A 21039-nucleotide genomic window follows, 5' to 3' on the forward strand; every position below is an offset into this window, starting at 1 on the left:
GAAATTCCGATAACTTCCTTGTTTTCGAAAAATATGAAATCGTCCCGTGCATGATACGTCCTTGATACGTTCATGGTGCGTTAGTGGTGTTCTTTCCGTGTCCGCTACGTCTATGTTACGTCGATGGAGCTTTTAGTACGCGATAAGAAGGTCCTTAGTGCGTCAGTACTACGCACTGCTCAGACGGCGCCCCCGCTACGTGGACTTTGGACATGTTCAAAGTCCACGTAGCGGAAAATTTGTCTCCGGAGATCATGCAGACTATGCCACGTCAATAACAGTTCTCGCTACGCTCTCGGTACGCTGCAGCAGTTCCCACTGCGTCATGGCCATTTTTCTTTGACGTAGCGAGAACTGCATGGACGTAGCGTTGGTGTAATGGGGGTATAATGAATTGAAACAGCAAGTTTTGTATGTGCTAGTCTTTGCATGGAGACCCACTTGTTGATCAAAGTTTCAATCAGGGTTGTTATTTATGTTTCCTACCCTCTCATCTAATCTCCCCCCTCTCCTATTGTCCTCATCTCTACTTTCTCTCCACTTTTTTTTCTATCTCTCTCCTCTCCGTATCCGTCCACCACACAAGTATACTCAACACTCATAAAAGTAATAATGATGATAATAATAATGATAATAATGATGATAATAATAATAATGATGATACTAATAATAATAATAATGATAATAATAATAATGTTAGTAACAATAACAACAACAATAAACTATTACCAATACTTGCAGTAGTATTAGTACTACTACTACTACTACTACTACTAATACTACTACTACTACTACTACTACTACTACTACTACTACTACTACTTCTACTACTACTACTACTACTACTACTAATAATAATAATAATGGTGGCTACCTATATTATATAGGACGGATGTCCACCTTTCAGTGCTCATGGCGCTTCAAGAAAATAAAAATATACGCGCATCCTCTTTCAAACAGACACACCCGCATGCTTACCCACCCTCACACACACGCACATATACACACCCCTACAACACTAGACACAAAATTTTATTTAAAATTGTTGAATGAATAAATATAATTGAATTAGTAACTTAAAATCATAGAAATTCACCATTTACAATTAAGATACAAACATCAACGACAATATAATAACTACGAGAATATGATAACTATAACAGAATTTTATAATTTCAATGCATAAATAATATCATACCACTTATGTGATTACAAATCTTTGGTTATTTTTCAATTTATATAACAAGTACCTGCTTATGAAGAATAAGCAGACAAATAACGAGACTGATGATGATAATGATAGAAGTAATGATAATGAAGAAAGTGACGATGATGATAATGATTATAATGAACAATAACGATGCTGACAAAGATACAATTATGTTGGATTTAACACCACAGACAATGTCAACTGGAGCTAGTGTTTAAAATGGTGTTACAATCTGGCACTGGTATGTCCAAATACTACTCTGCATGCAGGAGGTGATATTTGACACAGTGTTGGTGTCGATATAATTAGACCAAGGTTATCTTATAAACCATATAGAGATGTTACAGGTAGTAGGTCAATGGCAATACGGTTTCCGACTCAGTAAGCAGCCTATACATCTACGTAGGAGACCACACCATGTAGTGTAAAAGTGTTGGTGACACCAAAGTATAACACCATCAATGGATTAGTACCGGACTGTCATAAATAGTCTTGAAAATTATACCCTAAATATTTGTTTTCTGCCAACTATCATAGGTAAGAAATGGGGACAGCTATGGAACAAGACGAAGTATCGTGTTGATCTCGTGGACATGGTCGCGTAAATCTCGCGGCATCGATGTTGCATTGGTGTTTGGTACCTCATTGCCGAACGTGTGTGATTTTTGAAGTTTGGTAAGAAATCCTGGTTTACTGTTGACATTGGTGTAGAGGTATGGAAAGTCCTGTTTAATCAGAAAGTGAAAGGGGACAAATGAATTAACCATGCCGCGATATAATACACTAGATAGAGGTACGATCTTCGGAATAACATTCAGGTTTTTCATGATTTCGTTCAAACTTGTATCAAATTCAATTCATTTAACCCTTTCAACAGTATAGGAACGAATAAAAATGATGTTTCAGTGACGTCATTGTGTTTCAATGGCAGGTGGGTAGGGGGAGGGGGAGTGGCAATGTGACCAAAATTTCATTTCATCTTTATCATCACTGGACAGTGTTGGCAAACACACATTCAAAATATTTTCAATATCATTTTTTTTCCCTTTTCCCCGACATCGCTTAAATACTCTTTTCTCATAATGTAAAAAAAAATCATAGGGTGTGATTAGCTTCCTGTCCCGTAGTTTTGTTTATGGGCGGCATTTAAGTGTCAAACAAATTAATGGAGATACACAGTTAATATAAACAGAAAGTTAAGACTCAAATGTTTATACATTCATGATAATTTTTATGGGGTTGTGTTGTTGTCATAGCAACTGTACAAGCCCATCACATTTTTTAAAACGAAGTTCACTCTGACAAGAAAAATAGTAAAAAAATGATAAAAAGTATTAAAAAAATTATTAAAATATTAATTATTTGAATTGTGACGTCAAATACGAGCAGCTTTCTTAGTTATCGTATTGTAAAAAATAAATGAAATGCCATTTTCTTAGTAAATTGGAGATGGATTTATTGTACCTTCAGTAAATAAATACGCAAATCATTTCACACACGCTTGTAAAATGAAAATAAAAAATAAGTCATCACGAACCAGTAAATATGAAATTTATGCATTTTATATTACATAACATATAGGGCAGCTGCTTGTTTATGACGTCACAGATAAAAAACTTGAAATTCTGATAACTTTCCTAGTATTTAATGGATTTCCCTCAAACCTTCACCAATATTTTTTTTATTATTTTTGCTGCTATTTTGACAACAAACTGTTCGTCAGGGTGAACTGTCCCTTTAATAATTAAATACAATGCTGCACTTTGTCGTGTTATTAGATACGAGTACATTTGGCATTCATCAGAATGGATGAGTATTCTGTACAAATTCCTAATTCTATCACATAATTTTTATAAATACCCCACCCCCCCCAAAAAAAAATCGCTCTATCCTCCACCATTTGTCTTACCTGTGAAGGGCAGTTGATTTTTTCTCCAGTGTCGTATGATGTATCTTTGGATCCTACAGGTTCAAACTGTAATGAGTAATTTGAAAAATAATTTCCAATAGATTATAAAAAATGCATTATTGAATCTCATTGTGAATGAGATAATTATTATTGTTGTTGTTTAAGTCGGCATGTTAAGCCTGTATTGAGGTTAATAATTATTGCATTCATTTAAAGTTCAAATATGGGCCCGGCAGCATAAAAGACTGTTGTATATTTAAGAGTGACTGTATATTTATATGGAAAATATGTACACAAAAGTCACAAGCAATGGTAAATATTAATTGTAAATATCAATACATTTTGCTTTAATTAAACGGTGGCAGCAGTGGGATGTTAAATCACAAAAACCCAAAGAATTTAAGCTCATCCCATCATAATAATGATAAAAGTAAATATTTTCTTTTATTAAAAAAAATGGGTTCTACATGCAAGAAATTGATGATTTTTAATAAGTTATCATTAACCTAAGGTCTTATGGTTAGATGTGCAACGACATTGGTCCCAATCGAGAAAGTAAAATTTTATTGAGAATTATTTTATTTATGGATATGAAATTGTTTACATACCAAGTTGTTCCAATTGGCCGTTGACTGAGCAGCCTGTCCCTTCTGACTGAGATGAAAACAATCGGGTGCGAAGAATGACCTGTCGACATCTCCGTCCTATAATTCAAGGAATCAAGGAAATGGGATATCAGAAGGAATGAACGAAATCGGGGAAAGCACTATATGTATATCAAAATTTAAAAAGAACAAGCTTGAATCCTCCTCCACTTCTACTACTACTACTACTACTACTACTATTACTTCTACTACTACTACTACTACTACTACTACTACTACTACTACTACTACTACTTTTACTACTACTACTACTACTACTACTACTACTACTACTACTACTACTACTACTACTACTACTACTTCTACTACTACTACTTCTACTTCTACTACTACTACTACTACTACTTCTACTACTACTACTTCTACTTTTACTACTACTACTACTACTACTACTACTACTACTACTACTTCTACTACTACTACTACTTCTACTACTACTACTACTACTTCTACTACTACTACTACTACTACTTCTACTTCTACTACTACTACTACTACTACTACTACTACTACTTCTACTACTACTACTACTACTACTATACTACTACTACTACTACTACTACTACTACTTCTACTACTACTACTACTACTACTACTACTTCTACTTCTACTACTACTACTATACTACTACTACTACTACTACTACTACTACTACTGCTGTTACTACTACTACTACTACTACTACTACTACTACTGTTACTACTCCTCCTCCTCTTCTTCTTCTTTTTTTTTTCTTCTTCTTGTTCTTGTTCTTCTTCTTCATCATCTTCTTCTTCTTCTTCATCTTCTTCTTTCATTTACTGTTCGCGATAATTTTATTGAAATTTGCAATATCTTATTGGAACCAAGGAAATAAAAACAACATACCGGTAGTGTAGGAACACTTGAGTCTTCTAAAAATGGCTGATATACTGCCGTGAAATCATCTTTATCATCATATTTTCCACTTTCCACAGAGTTGCGAAGAAGTCGCTGTGTTCAATAAAACCAGTAAACGAGAGTGAGGAAGAACGAACAGTGCATGAGGTGTATTTCCTTTTTATCACATGAATTTATATACACGATTAGCTATCAACCCTCTCAAACCTCAAACTTCTTGAGTCAATATATAGGGTCATTATGCTCATAGCGAATGATTGAAAAAATTGAGAGGATATATAGGATGCATTATACTTTTTTATCATACCCATGACATATAATATTACATCAATTTACATTAAAGGAAATATACATTCAAGGTTTGTAAATTAACAAGGATGTTCATGAACCACGAGTCTCGCCTGAAATTTCGCGATCAATAAAATGTACAATGACTTTTGACCCCTAGATGACCATTGACCTTATCATCCTCAACAACACACTTGTGGTATTACCCAAGGATAATTTTGATAATAAGTGTGATCATAATTGATGCAGAAATTAAGAAATGACAGCAAGTTGAAAAAAGCTTTAAAAAAGGATAAACATGACCTCCTATCATTTGACCTTTTGACCCCTAGATGACCATTGACCCCATTATTATCGTGGGGTCACATGTGGTATTACCCAGGAAATCATAATGTACCAAGTATGAACATAATTGATGCAAAAATAAAGAAATGAGAGCAAGTTGAAAAAAAACTTTAACACTACAGAGCAACGGACTAATGGACAATTAGTGTTTACTAGTACTCGATCTCATGTTCGAGAGGGCCAGAACTAGGCCTATATCTCCAAGCTAAACAAACTTGTGGGAGCACACCACGGTGTTAGCGAGCGATAATGTTGACCTTTCCGAAGTAAAAATCTGGACTTGCGATAGATTTTGACATTATATTTAAAAAAAAATTGTAATTTCACCCCTTTCTTTCTTTTCCTCCTTTTTATTTCTTTTCCTTTGTCACGGATCTTTTTGGTCCAGAGCCCTCAAGCCTATACGCCAGTGATTTGTCTCATGATAAATCACGATAGACTTAGAAGAAAAAAAAAGAAGAAATGAAGGAAAAACATGCAGAGTAAAAAAAACCAAAAAAAATTTTTGTCCTCATGATAAAACCGCAATAGTTTCTCTAAACTCTGACTGCTAATTCCATATCAAAGGCGAAAGATTAACTACAAAATATAATCTGAATCCGATCCAAATCGTCTTACCTGCATTTCTCTGGCTTTGAGATAAACGTATTGCTGTGGGATTGAACCTCCCAATGCGCATGGGCAAAACACACTGGATACAATAAAACAAAAGCCATAATAATAATAATTATAATAATAAAAGGAGAGCAAAAATCATGACAATGGGAGCAGCGAAACATGCATGAAAATCAATAAGTAAGGTCGTTTGATATAATAAAAAGCATAATAAACTATTATACTAAAATAAGTAACCACTAGCATTATGGTCATGATGGTGAGGCAGCAATTATTTCTGATCACTCGAAAACGTTTCATCACAATCGCATATTTTTCAAATCCAACATTGCTTATTTAAGCTAATTTACTGGAATATGTAGTTGTCTGATTATTTACACACTTTCTGTTAAATAAGAGTGAGTTGGAGCACGGTTTTTATTTATGATAAGACAGGCATCAGTGGTTACGATTTTTTTTCTGAACTTGGATATATAATCTTTAAAAAAGTATTTGAAATTGTGGTCAAACAAAACATGCACAATATACATATACGCGCAGTCGAAACTTAGTTATTCAGCTCTGCATAATAGGAACTATAGGAAAAGTGCGGGTCTTCATAACAAAGCACGAGGAAGGACTATAATACAAGAAACAAAATCATGCCATTTTTTTTGCTTTACTTTCCATGCTTTTTAGCACTTTCTTTGAGGATTTATGCTAAATCAGTTTCGAAATAATACAGGTCTTCATGGAGGTCTTTCTTTGACCTCCATGGTTTTATTAATCAGGATGTTGTTTGTTGCACATACTGCATGGACCACAGAACCGGGGGGGGGGGCACCGTTTTCACTGAATTGTAAAAATTATCACCAAACCGTGATTTCATGTTCACCCCCCCCCCCCTCCCCCAACTATCGAGATCGTTCCGCGGCCCACATTTTTATATATGGGCCAATTCTGCACAAAAAAGCAAAATCATTGGATATTAGCCTATTTAATGAACTTACCTTGTAATTAAGTTACATATCGTCGGGCCCTGTAGCTTCATGATCTGATTAGCTTGCATTATTCCAATAACGTTGACGAATGTCCTTGGGCTCTTTAAAAAATAAATGACAAAACATGACAAAAATGGATCATGCTAAAGGGATTAAGATTGGTATGTAATGACGAAATTGCATTAACGTAAATCCAATGGTAACAGTATATAAGCATATAAAATACCTCAGCACTTGGAGTATTAATATAAGGTAAGGAAGGCGCCAATTCAAGGGAGTGCAAAAGGCAAAATTTATTTTTAAAACAGGATTAAAGGTAAAATCTGAGCATCGGTGTCAGGAATTTGGAGAAGAGTGTTATTGTCACATGCCCGGGCGCTGTTTTCTAGAATATAATGAATATCCTGGTGAAATACCAAGCTCCTCATTTTTTTTAAAAGGTAATTTGTCAATCACTTATAAAAGAGGGGTGATCATATAAAGAATGACATAACTTTGGAGTATTAGTAGCTCCATGATTTAACGGTAAAAGGAATTAAAATAATGTAAAAATGTGACAATTTAGATGTCACAATCTATACTTTGTTCTCGATCATGGTGAGCACATGATCTGACAAGGCTCGTACAAAATTTTGTTAGAAAGCAATTCCCCCCGTATTTTCCTCTTTAAAATGGAAAGATGATTAAAAAAGAAAAAAGGCAGGGGCTATAATCCAGACTCAACGCCCATTCACCTTAGTTTAAAAAAAACCTTCAACAATACTTAGATAACATCAGCAAAATCCACAAACCTCATCGTGTAATATTTGGATGGTCTTTTCCACAAATTTGATGTAATTTGCCGGTGAGCTTTCAGCGTAGAGACATCCACTGCATAGGTCATTCCCGCCAATGAATAATGTTATCAGTTTCCAATCATTCTCAAAATCGACCGAAGGATCATCTTTCATTGTTTGGATCAGCTCTCGAGCCTGGCCAGGCATGTCTCTGTTCAATTTATATCAATTCAATTCAGTTCAATTTCAATTCCATTCAATACAATTTAAATCAAATTAAGATCATTTTAATTCAATTCCATTGAATTTAATGTAACGTTAGTCAATTCAATTCCATTCACTGTTGAAAATAATTCAAACAACGTTGTTTACTATGTGAATCGCACAGGAGTTATTTGAACAGTTCAAACAAGTGTTTGAGATCTTAAACAACCATGCTTGAATTATTGATAATTAAATATTTGAATTTAAATTTTGTTTGTTTAAGATTTTAAACACTTGTTTAAAATATGTAAACAACTACTGTGCGATTCACACAGTAAACAGCGTTGTTTAAATTATTTTTAACAGTGTTCAATTAAATTTCATTCAATTAAACCAAATTAAGATCGAAATTGAATTTAATGAAACTTTATTCTATCCTTTTAAATCAGTTCAGTTCTACTAAGATCAATTCCATTCAATTCAATTTCATTCCATTAAATCAAATAAGATCGAAATTGAATTTAATGAAACCTTATTCATTCAATGTAAATCAGTTCAGTTCTAAATTCAATTCAATTCACTTCAGCTCAGTACATTTCAGTTTAATTAAATTCGGTTGAACGGGTGTATTTGACGTTCACACCTTGAAATATTATGCTTTATCTTGAAAGTACAGACTTGAAAAAATATGACAGGTAGGCCATGTTGATTTTCTTAAAAAAGAAATTTGATTAAGATTTCTTCGAAAATAGGTATTTTCATTCATTAGTACTGTTTTACAGGTAAGTTTAAAGAAAAGTACATAATCATCAATGAATTATTGGTATATTTTGTTCACGAAAATGTTTTTTCTCATTGGTCATGAGTTTCAAGCGCCTTGCAAGAGCGGCATGCACTGAAAAGTCAACATGTGCGCTATTAAGTAGCCACTATTCTTATTGTTATTAATTACGATTGTTGTATATAAAAAGATAATATTGGTGGGACATGGATTTGGGGGAAAATTGACTTACGTTGCATAAGATCCACTGATTGCCACATTCAATCGTTTGTTGAATGGTTGGGTTAAAATGACAGAAAGTCCGGTCGAATAGCCATACAGATGAGAATTATACTTTCGGAAAATATCTGCGTGAGAGCGTTAGAAAAGATATAATCATATTAACAATATTTTTTAATTATTTACAGAGGGAGTCCAAGAATATAGGGGAAAATCCAAGATGAAAATCGTATTCTCTGAATATCTGAGAGAGAAACTTAGAAAAAAAGGAAGTCTGTTTTCATTTTGTCAAAATGTTCCTACGGGGAATAAAGCCGTATTATAACAAATACAAATAAAGATTCATATCGTTCTCGGCAGGAACTCTAATGAATAAATGAAAAATGTTAACTTTGAACCTTTAAATTGTGCATCACAAAGCCACTCAGGAAGTATACTTAAAAGATGCAAAACTTTCTTGCATTGAAGCAAATTTTAAAGATGTAACATTGTTCTTTTCAGAGCATAAACATGAAAGATTACACATGAAGGTGTTCCCATGTGCCCCCTTGTACCATTATATTCAGAAAAAAAATAATATTGTCAATCTTGCAACCAGGAAAACAAGTTTACCCTTGGCCTGAATAAAGTAATTGTTTTGAAGTATATAAGAAGCAACTGTTGCTTGCAGTGAAAGAGTTGTTTAGAGTTTTTCGCATTGAATACTTACTCGGAAGTGTAATGATTTCCTCCAACGTTTTATCGCCTCCAATACTAGAAAGAAGGACAAAGGTATGTTGATATTTAAGCAATATGCTATAAAAAAAAAAAAAAGGGGGGGGGGTCGTATGTGTCTATATTTTTGTTCTTCTTACTATTATTATTATTCTTTTGTCTTCTTCTTCCTCTTCTTCTTCTCCTTCTTCCTTTCCTCCTCCTCTTTCTTCTTATTCTTCTTCTTCCTTTACTTCTTCTTCTTCTTCCTTCTTCTCTTCTCCCCTTCATCTTCCTCCTCTTTCTTCTTCTTCTTCTTCTTCCCTTCCTCCTCCTCTTTCCTCTTTTCCTTCTTCTGTTGTTTCTTCTCCTTGTTCTCCTTCTTCTTCGATATTGATGAAATTTTTATTATCACTACTATCATCATCAAACCATAATAAGGCTTTCGGACTTTGCAGTAACATGGTCCTCGGTTGAATAGTAAAAGTTTTGATTCCAGTAATCACCTTGATGCTTCCCCTGGGTACTCGAACATCACAGGTGAGAAAGAGTTTGCACCAGCTCCATACGCCGCCTTCATCGTGGAAATTATGACAAAGAAATATGAGATACGATTTACTTCCAGGTTATTTTCCCTATGAAATAAATCATCATATTGTACATGATCGAATTGCCTAAAATTGTAATCTAAATTAAAAGGAGCACAGCATGTGATCCTTTAATAGCAGCTATTGCAGACATCATGATGAAAAAAGACATAAAAATCATGATTATGAATTTATTCATTAGTTCAAAATTAGTTCATTCTTGAACTATAAAATTGAATATTTGTAATATCATTCGACGTATATTAAAAGCAAGCACCCAGGAACGTCACTTCTAGAGCATACTTATTTAATCCCAAACTGAATAATCATATCCGTGTATATATAATTCTATTAGGAGTATCATCGATAATGAAACAGGCTATATATACATGATCGGGGATGGACCAAGATGGACAAAAATTATCATCATATAATACAAATTTCCACTGTTAATTTAAAAAACCATCGTTTATCATAGACCTAACATATTTCAATTTTGTTATCCAAAAATGAAAAGTGAACTGCACTGAACATGAGGTGATAATCATAAAGCAAATAAAAAAGGATGGTTTTACTGATATACGATGCATCTTACCGTCAACGAGTCACCTAGAGCACCAATAATCCCGATGTCCCCGGGTCGTAATAAATGAACTATAAGAACATAGAAAGAAAGCAACATTATTTTTAATCAACTCAGCTAATCAGACTAGCATAAATTCAGCTGAGATCAATTAGGTGGTTTCAGACCGCCTCGAAGTTCGCCAGTTCCAGGTATTCTCTGATCGGGAAATTTACCCCGATCAGAAAATACCAGGTATTTTGGCGGTGTGAAAGCAAACTACGCGTAATATCCCCGAAAGAAAATACCCGATAAATAGTAGGTACTTGGCGAAATTACGAGAACTTTCGCGGGGATTTTTCCAAGGTCGTGGGTATTTTGGCGGTCTGAAAGCAAATTACGGGAACTTTTAGCCCAGCGTGTCGTTGGGTGCGGCGCCGTGCATGGGTTGCTGCTGGGCTAGTAGTTTTGAATCTCGCGCCTTGCCTGCTTATTAGACCATACTGCGCATGCTCCTAACTTCAGGAATTTATCCCGAAGTGTATGTTGCGGGGCGGTCTGAATGCAGGAATAATTAATGGGTATTTTTTAGCCTAAAAATGTTCTCGTAATTTAACGGGGATTCTTGTGATCGAGGCGGTTTGAAACTGTGTGTATACTGTTAGATCGATGCGCCTTAAAAAAAATAGAAGAGAGCAAATAGTTGCGTAGGCATGGTAGGGGAAAACCGAGTCGGGAGCGAGTAAAGATTTACCATAATGCTGTTCTAAGTTTTCTTGCATGTGTTGATGTAAAAATTACCTAGGGCGGCTCCTGCTCTGATATGTCCATAATAATTATTTGGTATGATTGGTATTACTAGCATCGAGACGAGCTGATGATGACGACGTCAATATTAATTTCATGGTAATAACCGATAAATTCATTTCTCGTCTTGTGAATTATTAGACTCATGGTGCATAATTATAATCAGAAATAATATTCATTTTGAAAAAATGTATAGATACTTTGGTTACCGTCACCCCCCATATATGTTGCTTCTCTCTCCTAATCCCCTTTTTACCTGATTCTGGAACAGTTGGCGAAACTGATGCTGGACAATCAAAGTTTGATCCAACCTAATATAAAACCAAAAGACGTACAGGTAACGAAATCTCAAAGTCTGGTGAAAATGGAATTTACAGAAGGGCGCTTTTAATAACAACAGCTCTGTCGGATTACAAAGGAACTTTAATTATCTAATCATAACACCAGTCATAACTTTGCATGGTCAAGTCGTGACCTCTCGTAGATGAAATTAATAATAAGATTCACAATGTCTGACAAAAGGGCAAGTAGCTGTGTTTCTGTTATCATGGTTATTGTCCTCGTTGTTTAACTAAGCCAAAATATAGAATTCATGTATAGACCTTAACAGTGATCCGACATTATATAGCTTCTAAAACAATATTGCTCCGGTCATAATATCTCAGAGGACATATAGGGTTAGGGTAATGTCATGGAACCACCTTAACAAGCTGAAAAGGGTTTTACTTTTTGAAATAAATCGGCCATACCAAGCAGGTCTGAAAGAAAATACCTTGTCGATGTTTTGAGCAACGAAGAGTTCATCTTTTAAGCTGATAGAGGAGTTTTCAAATCCATTTTGAATCTTGAGTAAAAAGTCAGCAGCACCTGCATTGAAAAAAAATAATGCTAAACTAATAATGAAAATTCAACAATCAGGAACGCAATCGATTTCATTTTAGACAACACATCACATACGAAACGCTATACACCCGTCATTCTGAAGGTCCGTTATTCCGAAACACGCAAATTGCATAATTTATACCGAGCTGTCTTTAGAGTCCGAAAATAAAAAGGGGTTCGCAAATCCTAAAAATGTGGACATGACGCCAGCCGCGGGTCCATGGATTTTACTTGGCTACCTGGACCAGTCACTGAACTGGTACTATGATTATCTGAACTACATATACGAAAGACACCAATTTTACATCAATTATATACTTGTATACAAATCCATAGGGTTACCATACCTTGCAAGATTTTTTTTTTTTAATATCCTTTATCTGATTATGCTATATTTATGAGTTTAGAATCATGTGAATAAAAATTACACAATCAGCATGATTATGGTGAAGAGTTTTTTGTTCTCTCTCTCTCTCTCTCTCTTTTATAGCTTATTTATGAGGCGCCGAATGTACCAATATTATATAGAACAATTATTTGTTATATAATCATTATTTATTAAATAATAACTATTATTTATATATAATTTACATTTTATTTGTAAATAACTACTATTATATAAAATATCATTTCTAATTATTTATATATAATTCCAAGTAATACTTCATTATTTGTAAATAATAATAGTTCGACATTCCATTATTTATAAATAATGATTATTTGTTTTTCATTATTTATAAATAATGATTATTTGTTTTTCATTATTTACAAATAATGATTATTTGTTTTTCATTATTTATAAATAATGATTATTTGTTTTTCATTATTTATAAATAATGATAATTGGTTTTTCATTATTTATAAATAATGATTATTTGTTTTTCATTATTTACAAATAATGATTATTTGTTTTTCATTATTTATAAATAATGATTATTTGTTTTTCATTATTTATAAATAATTTGTTGAGTTTTCCATTATTTATAAATAATGATTATTTGTTTTTCATTATTTATAAATAATGATTATTTGTTTTTCATTATTTATAAATAATTTGTTGAGTTTTCCATTATTTATAAATAATGATTATTTGTTAAATAATGAAAACGTCTACTTCATTATTTATAAATAATTTTTTCGAGTGCACCATTATTCTCATTATTTATAAATAATCATTATTTAATGTTCGAGTTTTCCATTATTTATGAATAAAGATTATTTGTTAAATAATGAAATATCTACTTCATTATTTATAAATAATAATATTGTTTCAATATCCCATTAATCATTATTTATAAACAATTTTTACAGTTTGCCATTATATACAAATAATCATTATTTATATACAAATAACCATTATTTATTAAATAATGGAAAACTCGCTATAACATGCAAATGTGGGACCGCCCATGATATGAATATTCATGATGCGATTTCCTTTTTCGTGATTTTTCTTCACAAATTTTTGTCCATTTCCTCTTCATAATGACATTTCTTGAAGCAATTTTCTAGGGATATGGTCTGATTGTAATATTCTTCATTTTCTATATAACTTCGTCTTCGTAGAAATATCAAAAAGTGTAATTTTATACGATTTTTCCTACAGTTCACAATCCCCATAGGCGCGCGTGTACGGTAGGGACAACCGGTGAATCGACGGAGTGCTCTTCATCGAAATACTACGTTGGTTGGTCCCCGGAAGTGGCGGGCGGAATTTAGCCCGAATCCTCGATGGAAGTCGATCAAGTGCATATGAGCTGAGAGAGTGAAATATCAGTGTACTTGTACAGGCCCTTCTACTTTTTATAAATATTTCTTGTTGCTTTTTTTGTTAAGTTAATTTTTCCTGGTGTAGAGATAAGTTTCAGTTCTAATAATGCACTTCAAATACATTTTGGAGTGTCTGTTTGAGGCGTTTGGGGCGATTTCACCCTGGCCCCAAAATGCTCGCAACGACAATACGGGGGCATGATGACCCCTAAATTTTTAAAAACTTATTTTTCTATTGAAAATTATCTCAAAATTCACCAAAAGTGTGCACGAAAGCCTTCGTATTTCACTTTTAAAACTCCAAAAAGTGCCCAAATGACAAGCTTGGTCGCTTCGCTGTGTCGCTTTCAACTTGAGAAAGTTTACGCGTCTGCTTCCCCCCCCCCCCCTCCTCCGAAAGAAATTATGTATACGGCCATGCTCTAAAGAGCCTGGCACATTGATTTATGTATACTTACACAGAATTTTTTCCGGGGGGGGGGGGGGGTGGGGGGAGCAGGACGCGCGTAAACTTTCTCATAAAAATCTTGAAAAAGCGAAGCGACCAAGCTTGTCATTTGAGCTTGGTCGCGTCGCTGTCTCGCTTTCAAGATTTTTTGAGAAACTTTACGCGCGTCCTAGCTGCTCCCCCCCCCCCCCCGGTAAAAATTCTGTGTAAGGCCATGATGATAATGTGATAAAAATAATGAAAATGAAAAGTACATATAAATCAATGTGCCATATGCTCTTTTGAGCATGGCCGTTCACAGAATTTCTTTCGGGGGGTGGGGGCAGACGCGCGTAAACGTTCTCAAGTTGAAAGCGAGACAGCGAAGCGACCAAGCTTGTCATTTGGGCTTGGTCCCGTGGCTGTCTCGCTTTCAAGATTTTTTTGAGAAAGTTTACGCGCGTCATGCTCCGGCCCTGGCCCCCCTGGAAAAAATTCTGCGTAAGGCCATGTTGATAATGAGATAAAAATAATGAAAATGAAAGTATACATAAATCAATGTGCCAGGCTCTTTAGAGCATGGCCGTATACAGAATTTCTTTCGGAGGAGGGGGGGGGGGGATATATCGAAGCAGACGCGTAAACGTTCTCAAGTTGAATGCGACACAGCGAAGCGACCAAGCTTGTCATTTGGGCACTTTTTGGAGTTTTAGAAGTGAAAAACGAAGGCTTTCGTGCACACTTTTGGTGAATTTTGAGATAATTTTCAATAGAAAAATAAGTTTTTAAAAATTTAGGGGTCATCATGCCCCCGTATTGTCGTTGCGAGCATTTTGGGGCCAGGGTGAAATCGCCCCAAACGCCTCAAACAGACACTCCAAAATGTATTTGAAGTGCATTATTAGAACTGAAACTTATCTCTACACCAGGAAAAATTAACTTAACAAAAAAAGCAACAAGAAATATTTATAAAAAGTAGAAGAGCCTTTTTCAAGTACACTGATATTTCACTCTCTCAGCTCATATGCACTTGATCGACTTCCATCGAGGATTCGGGCTAAATTCCGCCCGCCACTTCCGGGGACCAACCAACGTAGTATTTCGATGAAGAGCACTCCGTCGATTCACCGGTTGTCCCTACCGTACACGCGCGCCTATGGGGATTGTGAACTGTAGGAAAAATCGTATAAAATTACACTTTTTGATATTTCTACGAAGACGAAGTTATATAGAAAATGAAGAATATTACAATCAGACCATATCCCTAGAAAATTGCTTCAAGAAATGTCATTATGAAGAGGAAATGGACAAAAATTTGTGAAGAAAAATCACGAAAAAGGAAATCGCATCATGAATATTCATATCATGGGCGGTCCCACATTTGCATGTTATAGCGAGTTTTCCATTATTTAATAAATAATGGCATTATTTAATAAATAATGGCATTATTTAATAAATAATGGTTATTTGTATATAAATAATGATTATTTGTATATAATGGCAAACTGTAAAAATTGTTTATAAATAATGATTAATGGGATATTGAAACAAAATTATTATTTATAAATAATGAAGTAGATATTTCATTATTTAACAAATAATCTTTATTTATAAATAATGGAAAACTCGAACATTAAATAATGATTATTTATAAATAATGAGAATAATGGTGCACTCGAAAAAATTATTTATAAATAATGAAGTAGATGTTTTCATTATTTAACAAATAATCATTATTTATAAATAATGGAAAACTCAACAAATTATTTATAAATAATGAAAAACAAATAATCATTATTTATAAATAATGAAAAACAAATAATCATTATTTGTAAATAATGAAAAACAAATAATCATTATTTATAAATAATGAAAAACCAATTATCATTATTTATAAATAATGAAAAACAAATAATCATTATTTATAAATAATGAAAAACAAATAATCATTATTTGTAAATAATGAAAAACAAATAATCATTATTTATAAATAATGAAAAACAAATAATCATTATTTATAAATAATGAAAAACAAATAATCATTATTTGTAAATAATGAAAAACAAATAATCATTATTTATAAATAATGAAAAACAAATAATCATTATTTATAAATAATGGAATGTCGAACTATTATTATTTACAAATAATGAAGTATTACTTGGAATTATATATAAATAATTAGAAATGATATTTTATATAATAGTAGTTATTTACAAATAAAATGTAAATTATATATAAATAATAGTTATTATTTAATAAATAATGATTATATAACAAATAATTGTTCTATATAATATTGGTACATTCGGCGCCTCATACTTATTTGACATTGCATTACAGACGCATGTGAATAATATAATAAACAAAACAAAAGCAAACAACCCTGATAAAGAACACGTTCTCAATTCAATTCGTTCTATTTGTTTTCCATTTGTGTGTGTGTCCATGGTGTGTCTATGGGGCACATGTCTTCTGGTTCAGCAAGCAAATGGTAATAGGGGGAATTGCAACGAAGGATGATATTACAATGGTCAGACTTTCATAAAAAAGTATTGATTAATTGCCATCTCCACATCGAGGTCGTTATGCATTGTTGATTTAAACCAATGTCTGAATGGGGGCGGATGGTCCTCTCTCGACACCCTACAAGCGCAAGAAAGTTACAAAAAAAACCAAGAAGATTAAACATTGAATCCGATTACATGTTGTGTGACTTTAAATCAGTTTCAGACTAAATGCAAATTATACGTCACAGTCACTTTATAAAGCATACCTCCTTCTGTGAAAGTATTAAAGCGAAACTTTCAAACGTCGTATATAACGATTCGTTGCGATCCGAATTTCAAAGAAATTGTAATATTTGATATGAACATTCCAACAAATAATATATCTGGCGATCTTAGTTCAAAATTTTGGAAAGTTTGCCTCTTTGGAGGAATAAAAGAAAATTAAATTCTAAATCGTAATGACGTCATCATCGCCTGCGGCTTGAAGCCGATTCGGACATTACTCCGAACACAGGTCTTGCCGCAAAACAAAATTATGATCTTATTATTCCATTCATAACATTATGCCGAACTCCAAATAAAATCATTTCATGTTCTTGGAACTCAATGCAAATTGCAATTCATTAAAAAAAATCGAGTCGCAACGCGTCGCATAGTGTGCGCTATATCATCCCTTTAAAAAAAATTTGTGAGGCCGAAAAATATCAAAATATCCATGTCGGAAATCGCATCCGAAACACCGACAAATAATGCCGGTGCCTTAAACTACTACACCGGAGAGATGGGGGGGGGGGGGTCCGTGTTCGATTCCCGGAAGAAAGATTTCGACTTGATCAAAATTTTCAAAATATGCCGGGGGAGAATTCTCTTCCTCTCTCATTCTCTTTTTTTTTTCTCAGTCTGTAACAAGAGTTAAGGGCTTATGATAAATCAACAAGTATGGAAACTGTACACTCTAACATAATTTACTCATAATGTGACTTTATGAGAAGAGTACTTAATATAAATTCTATAAAATATAAGAATAGTTTCTTGTCAAAATGAACAAAATTTTTTAAATGACGTAGACCTATTCATTTGACAAGAATTTAAATCCTGTTTTTAGTAGAAATATTCTATCAAGTGCCCCTACAAAAACGTATCTCTTAATTTGAGAATATTGTTTTTAAGGGCGTGGTGCCTATTAATCTAAACATCTTGGCATACACCGACCCCAAGACGTTACAGATTATGCCACGAAAATGAATAACTTTTTTTGTGTTAATTGCGTACCAATTTATAATGACAAAGATCTCTATAGGATTGACATGAAAATGGGTATTACTGGAAAGAGTATAGAGCAAGCATGCGAGGTCAACAACAGATAATGTTTCCGTAATTTTGCCCATTCGTGTCCTGGGATTGTTAGGGTAAGTAGAGGCAGGTCACATCCCGAGCCTATAATTAGGTTTACGTTCCTGCTGGGTCCAACCCGCATTTCGACATTCCACAGTTAAAATTGAGTTGTATTATATTTATGAATCTCAAGAAGAAAAGGGATGTTAAGAATATATATGTGGACCTGTCTCATGAAGTTTTTTTTTATTCAACTAAGAATTTCGATGTCCAGCATTGTTGTCGGAATTTCTTAAACAAAAACGGGCGGAGGACATTGTGAAAAATTTGAGGAATGAATTTTCTCATTTGATTTTGGTGTGAAACAAGACAGGCGCAACGGGGGAGGGGGTGCGGGTGATCACCCCCTATTATTTTCCAAAAAGTGAAAACATGATAAGATAACAAGAAAAAGTCCAATAAAAAAGAAAAAGGAAAGGAAAAAATAAGAGAGGCATGAGTCGTACTACCCGGGAATTCCGTAGAAAAAAAAAAAAAAAAAAAAACACGACTTCACCCGTTAAGTCGTTTGCCCCCTTATTAAAATGCCCTGGCGTCGATCGCTCCTGAGTCCTAGTATGAAATGAATTAAATCATAATGTTCATATGAAACAGGCCAAATTAATGTGACGAAAACTCATTAATTAAATCGGAATGTCAGGTCGGGTATTCTCACAGCGAAGTCCATATCTCATATCATCCCCATCAACTTAAACGTGAATTACTCTCGAATATCTACATGTACGTCTTTCCTTCGAATCATTCTGCCCCCCCTCACTCTCTCGCATCTACTCAATGATCAACTCATAGCTGCTTCCGGGAGCTACTATTGTCATTTCAGTTTGGTAAACATGCATTATACGATGTCTCTGAATGATCTAATCATGGAGGTAAAAGAGATATACTTACTATTTGAGAACTTATCAGTCGTACAATGCACAGGTGGTAGCAAACCAGTAGATGCGAGAAAGCAAAGAACAAGAAAGCAATATTTCGGTGTGTACCCCATTTTAATATAACTTCAGTTCCGAAACGTCTGGTCTGGTCACTAACGTGAGTCAATACATGTATACTCTATAATATACTTTCAATTGGCTTGACATGCTTTCTGTTCTCAGTTCAGTGCACCTGTTACTTATCCAGTTGACATGCGGCTTTGCATAAAAAGAAATTCAATAGAGGTTTACAAAAGCCCTTTCGAATCCATTACTGTATTACGTGGAGGTCTTGAAAATACTGTACTTTTGCAGTCATATGAGCATTCACTGCCGGTACGAATTCCCATGACTTCATCGGATCAGATATCAGGGAGTTGAGTTTCTCCAAAGTAGAATGTACAGCTGTGAATCTGATAATAGCTTATGCGGAGTACAGATCGAGCAGGATGAAAAGTGGTGGACGCAGCGCACAGGGACGAGGGTGGGGTAGTCTGGCGGGAGTGGCGGGGGGGGGGGGCAGTCAAATGTATTGCTGTACACAGGCATGTGTGACCAAATTATTTTCAAACACCCCCTAAACGTTTTTCTCTGTGTGCAAGGGAAAAGAAGACAATTCGGGGCAAGAAATTTAGATTGGACTCAATTTTCTTCTGGACCTCATTTCTTGACCAATTTGCATAATTATGAACTGCATGAAACATAAAAAATAATTAATAAGAATTTGTAAAGGATTTATACTTCCACAAATTTTGATTCTCAATAGACATAACCAGGGGCCGACTTGACAATTTTCGATCTTGTTTTCTCGTGTGTTCACTTTCCGGGAAATAGCAAAGTGAACACAAAATGCAAACATGAAACTAAACAATCTCAAAACTCAAAACAATAAACCCTAGCAATAAACATAAACTTAACGGTTTTTTTTCAAATACCGAAATTTGGCATGTTTGTATTTGGTTTGGCGCCCTCTCTTGCACGAAAATGGGTCAACCTGCATGTTTTAACAATCACAAGCACGTATAAAACACATAGTTCAAATAAATTTTGATTTTCGCTGATTTTTGTAGTGCTTCGTTAAGAGAATACAAACTGCAACCATATCTACCCCAGCTTGCTCGAGGTGCCGCTTCTTCAGCAGTGCTCATGAACATTCAAGGAATTAATCCTACCATTTACATGATTGGTTGACTGTATGAATTTTTGTAGGAACAATTATTATTCCCACTACCTGTAGCCGAGTTCACCAAATAGAATTATCTAACTGTTGTATTGTATATTAATGTTAATGTCAAAATCTAAAACCCTAAGCATAACCCATGCATGCCTATCATTAAAGTATATGGTGTGACATCATTTGCCCTAAAAATAATTAGGACTGATAACCAATTTTTTAAATTTGTGAGTTCTTCTGGGCAAAAATCTGCTTCACTCTCAACCCTCTTCCTCCCTCCAAAATTCACGGACATGTTGTAATATTATCTCTTTTTCACTGCATCACCCCCCCCCCCCCATTAAGTAGGACAGTGCAATAGGACCTTATTATATGGATGGTCCGGGCTGTAAATATTTATATCTAAATAAATAGAGTAAAATTCACAGAGCATGTCTTCATGAATAT

At 34.1% G+C, this 21039-nt stretch overlaps 2 protein-coding genes across 2 annotated transcripts in view; one reads left to right on the forward strand and one right to left on the reverse strand.

The window, feature by feature from the left end:
- Positions 1-1030: 1030 nt before the first annotated feature.
- LOC129264808 (phospholipase B1, membrane-associated-like) lies at positions 1031-19904 on the reverse strand. The gene is made up of 14 exons (XM_054902753.2): positions 19393-19904; positions 12293-12387; positions 11777-11831; positions 10747-10805; positions 10071-10138; positions 9581-9624; positions 8885-8999; positions 7683-7878; positions 6901-6992; positions 5915-5987; positions 4652-4756; positions 3728-3823; positions 3120-3185; positions 1031-1935 (listed from the first exon to the last, which is right to left on the reverse strand). The coding sequence occupies exons 1-14, from the start codon at positions 19490-19492 to the stop codon at positions 1765-1767; spliced, it is 1335 nt and encodes a 444-aa protein (XP_054758728.2). The 5' UTR covers positions 19493-19904; the 3' UTR covers positions 1031-1764.
- Positions 19303-21039, forward strand: part of LOC129265938 (phospholipase B1, membrane-associated-like) — a 28299-nt gene continuing 26562 nt past the window's right edge. The window contains exon 1 of the mRNA XM_064102156.1: positions 19303-19373. The gene's annotated coding sequence lies outside the window, so the exon portion shown is untranslated. The remainder of the gene's footprint in view (positions 19374-21039) is intronic.

This window comes from Lytechinus pictus, chromosome 7, assembly GCF_037042905.1.
Source record: "Lytechinus pictus isolate F3 Inbred chromosome 7, Lp3.0, whole genome shotgun sequence".
NCBI lineage: Eukaryota > Metazoa > Echinodermata > Echinoidea > Temnopleuroida > Toxopneustidae > Lytechinus > Lytechinus pictus.

What these genes read in the sequence shown, in the direction of transcription:
- LOC129264808 (XM_054902753.2), bottom strand. Translation starts at nt 19,492, where the DNA reads ATGGGGTACACACCGAAATATTGCTTTCTTGTTCTTTGCTTTCTCGCA. An exon ending in GACTGATAAGTTCTCAAATA is followed by an intron (nt 12,388 to 19,392) that starts GTAAGTATATCT and finishes TTTTCAATGCAG; the next exon opens with GTGCTGCTGACTTTTTACTC. An exon ending in TCCAAATATTACACGATGAG is followed by an intron (nt 6,993 to 7,682) that starts GTTTGTGGATTT and finishes TATTTTTTAAAG; the next exon opens with AGCCCAAGGACATTCGTCAA.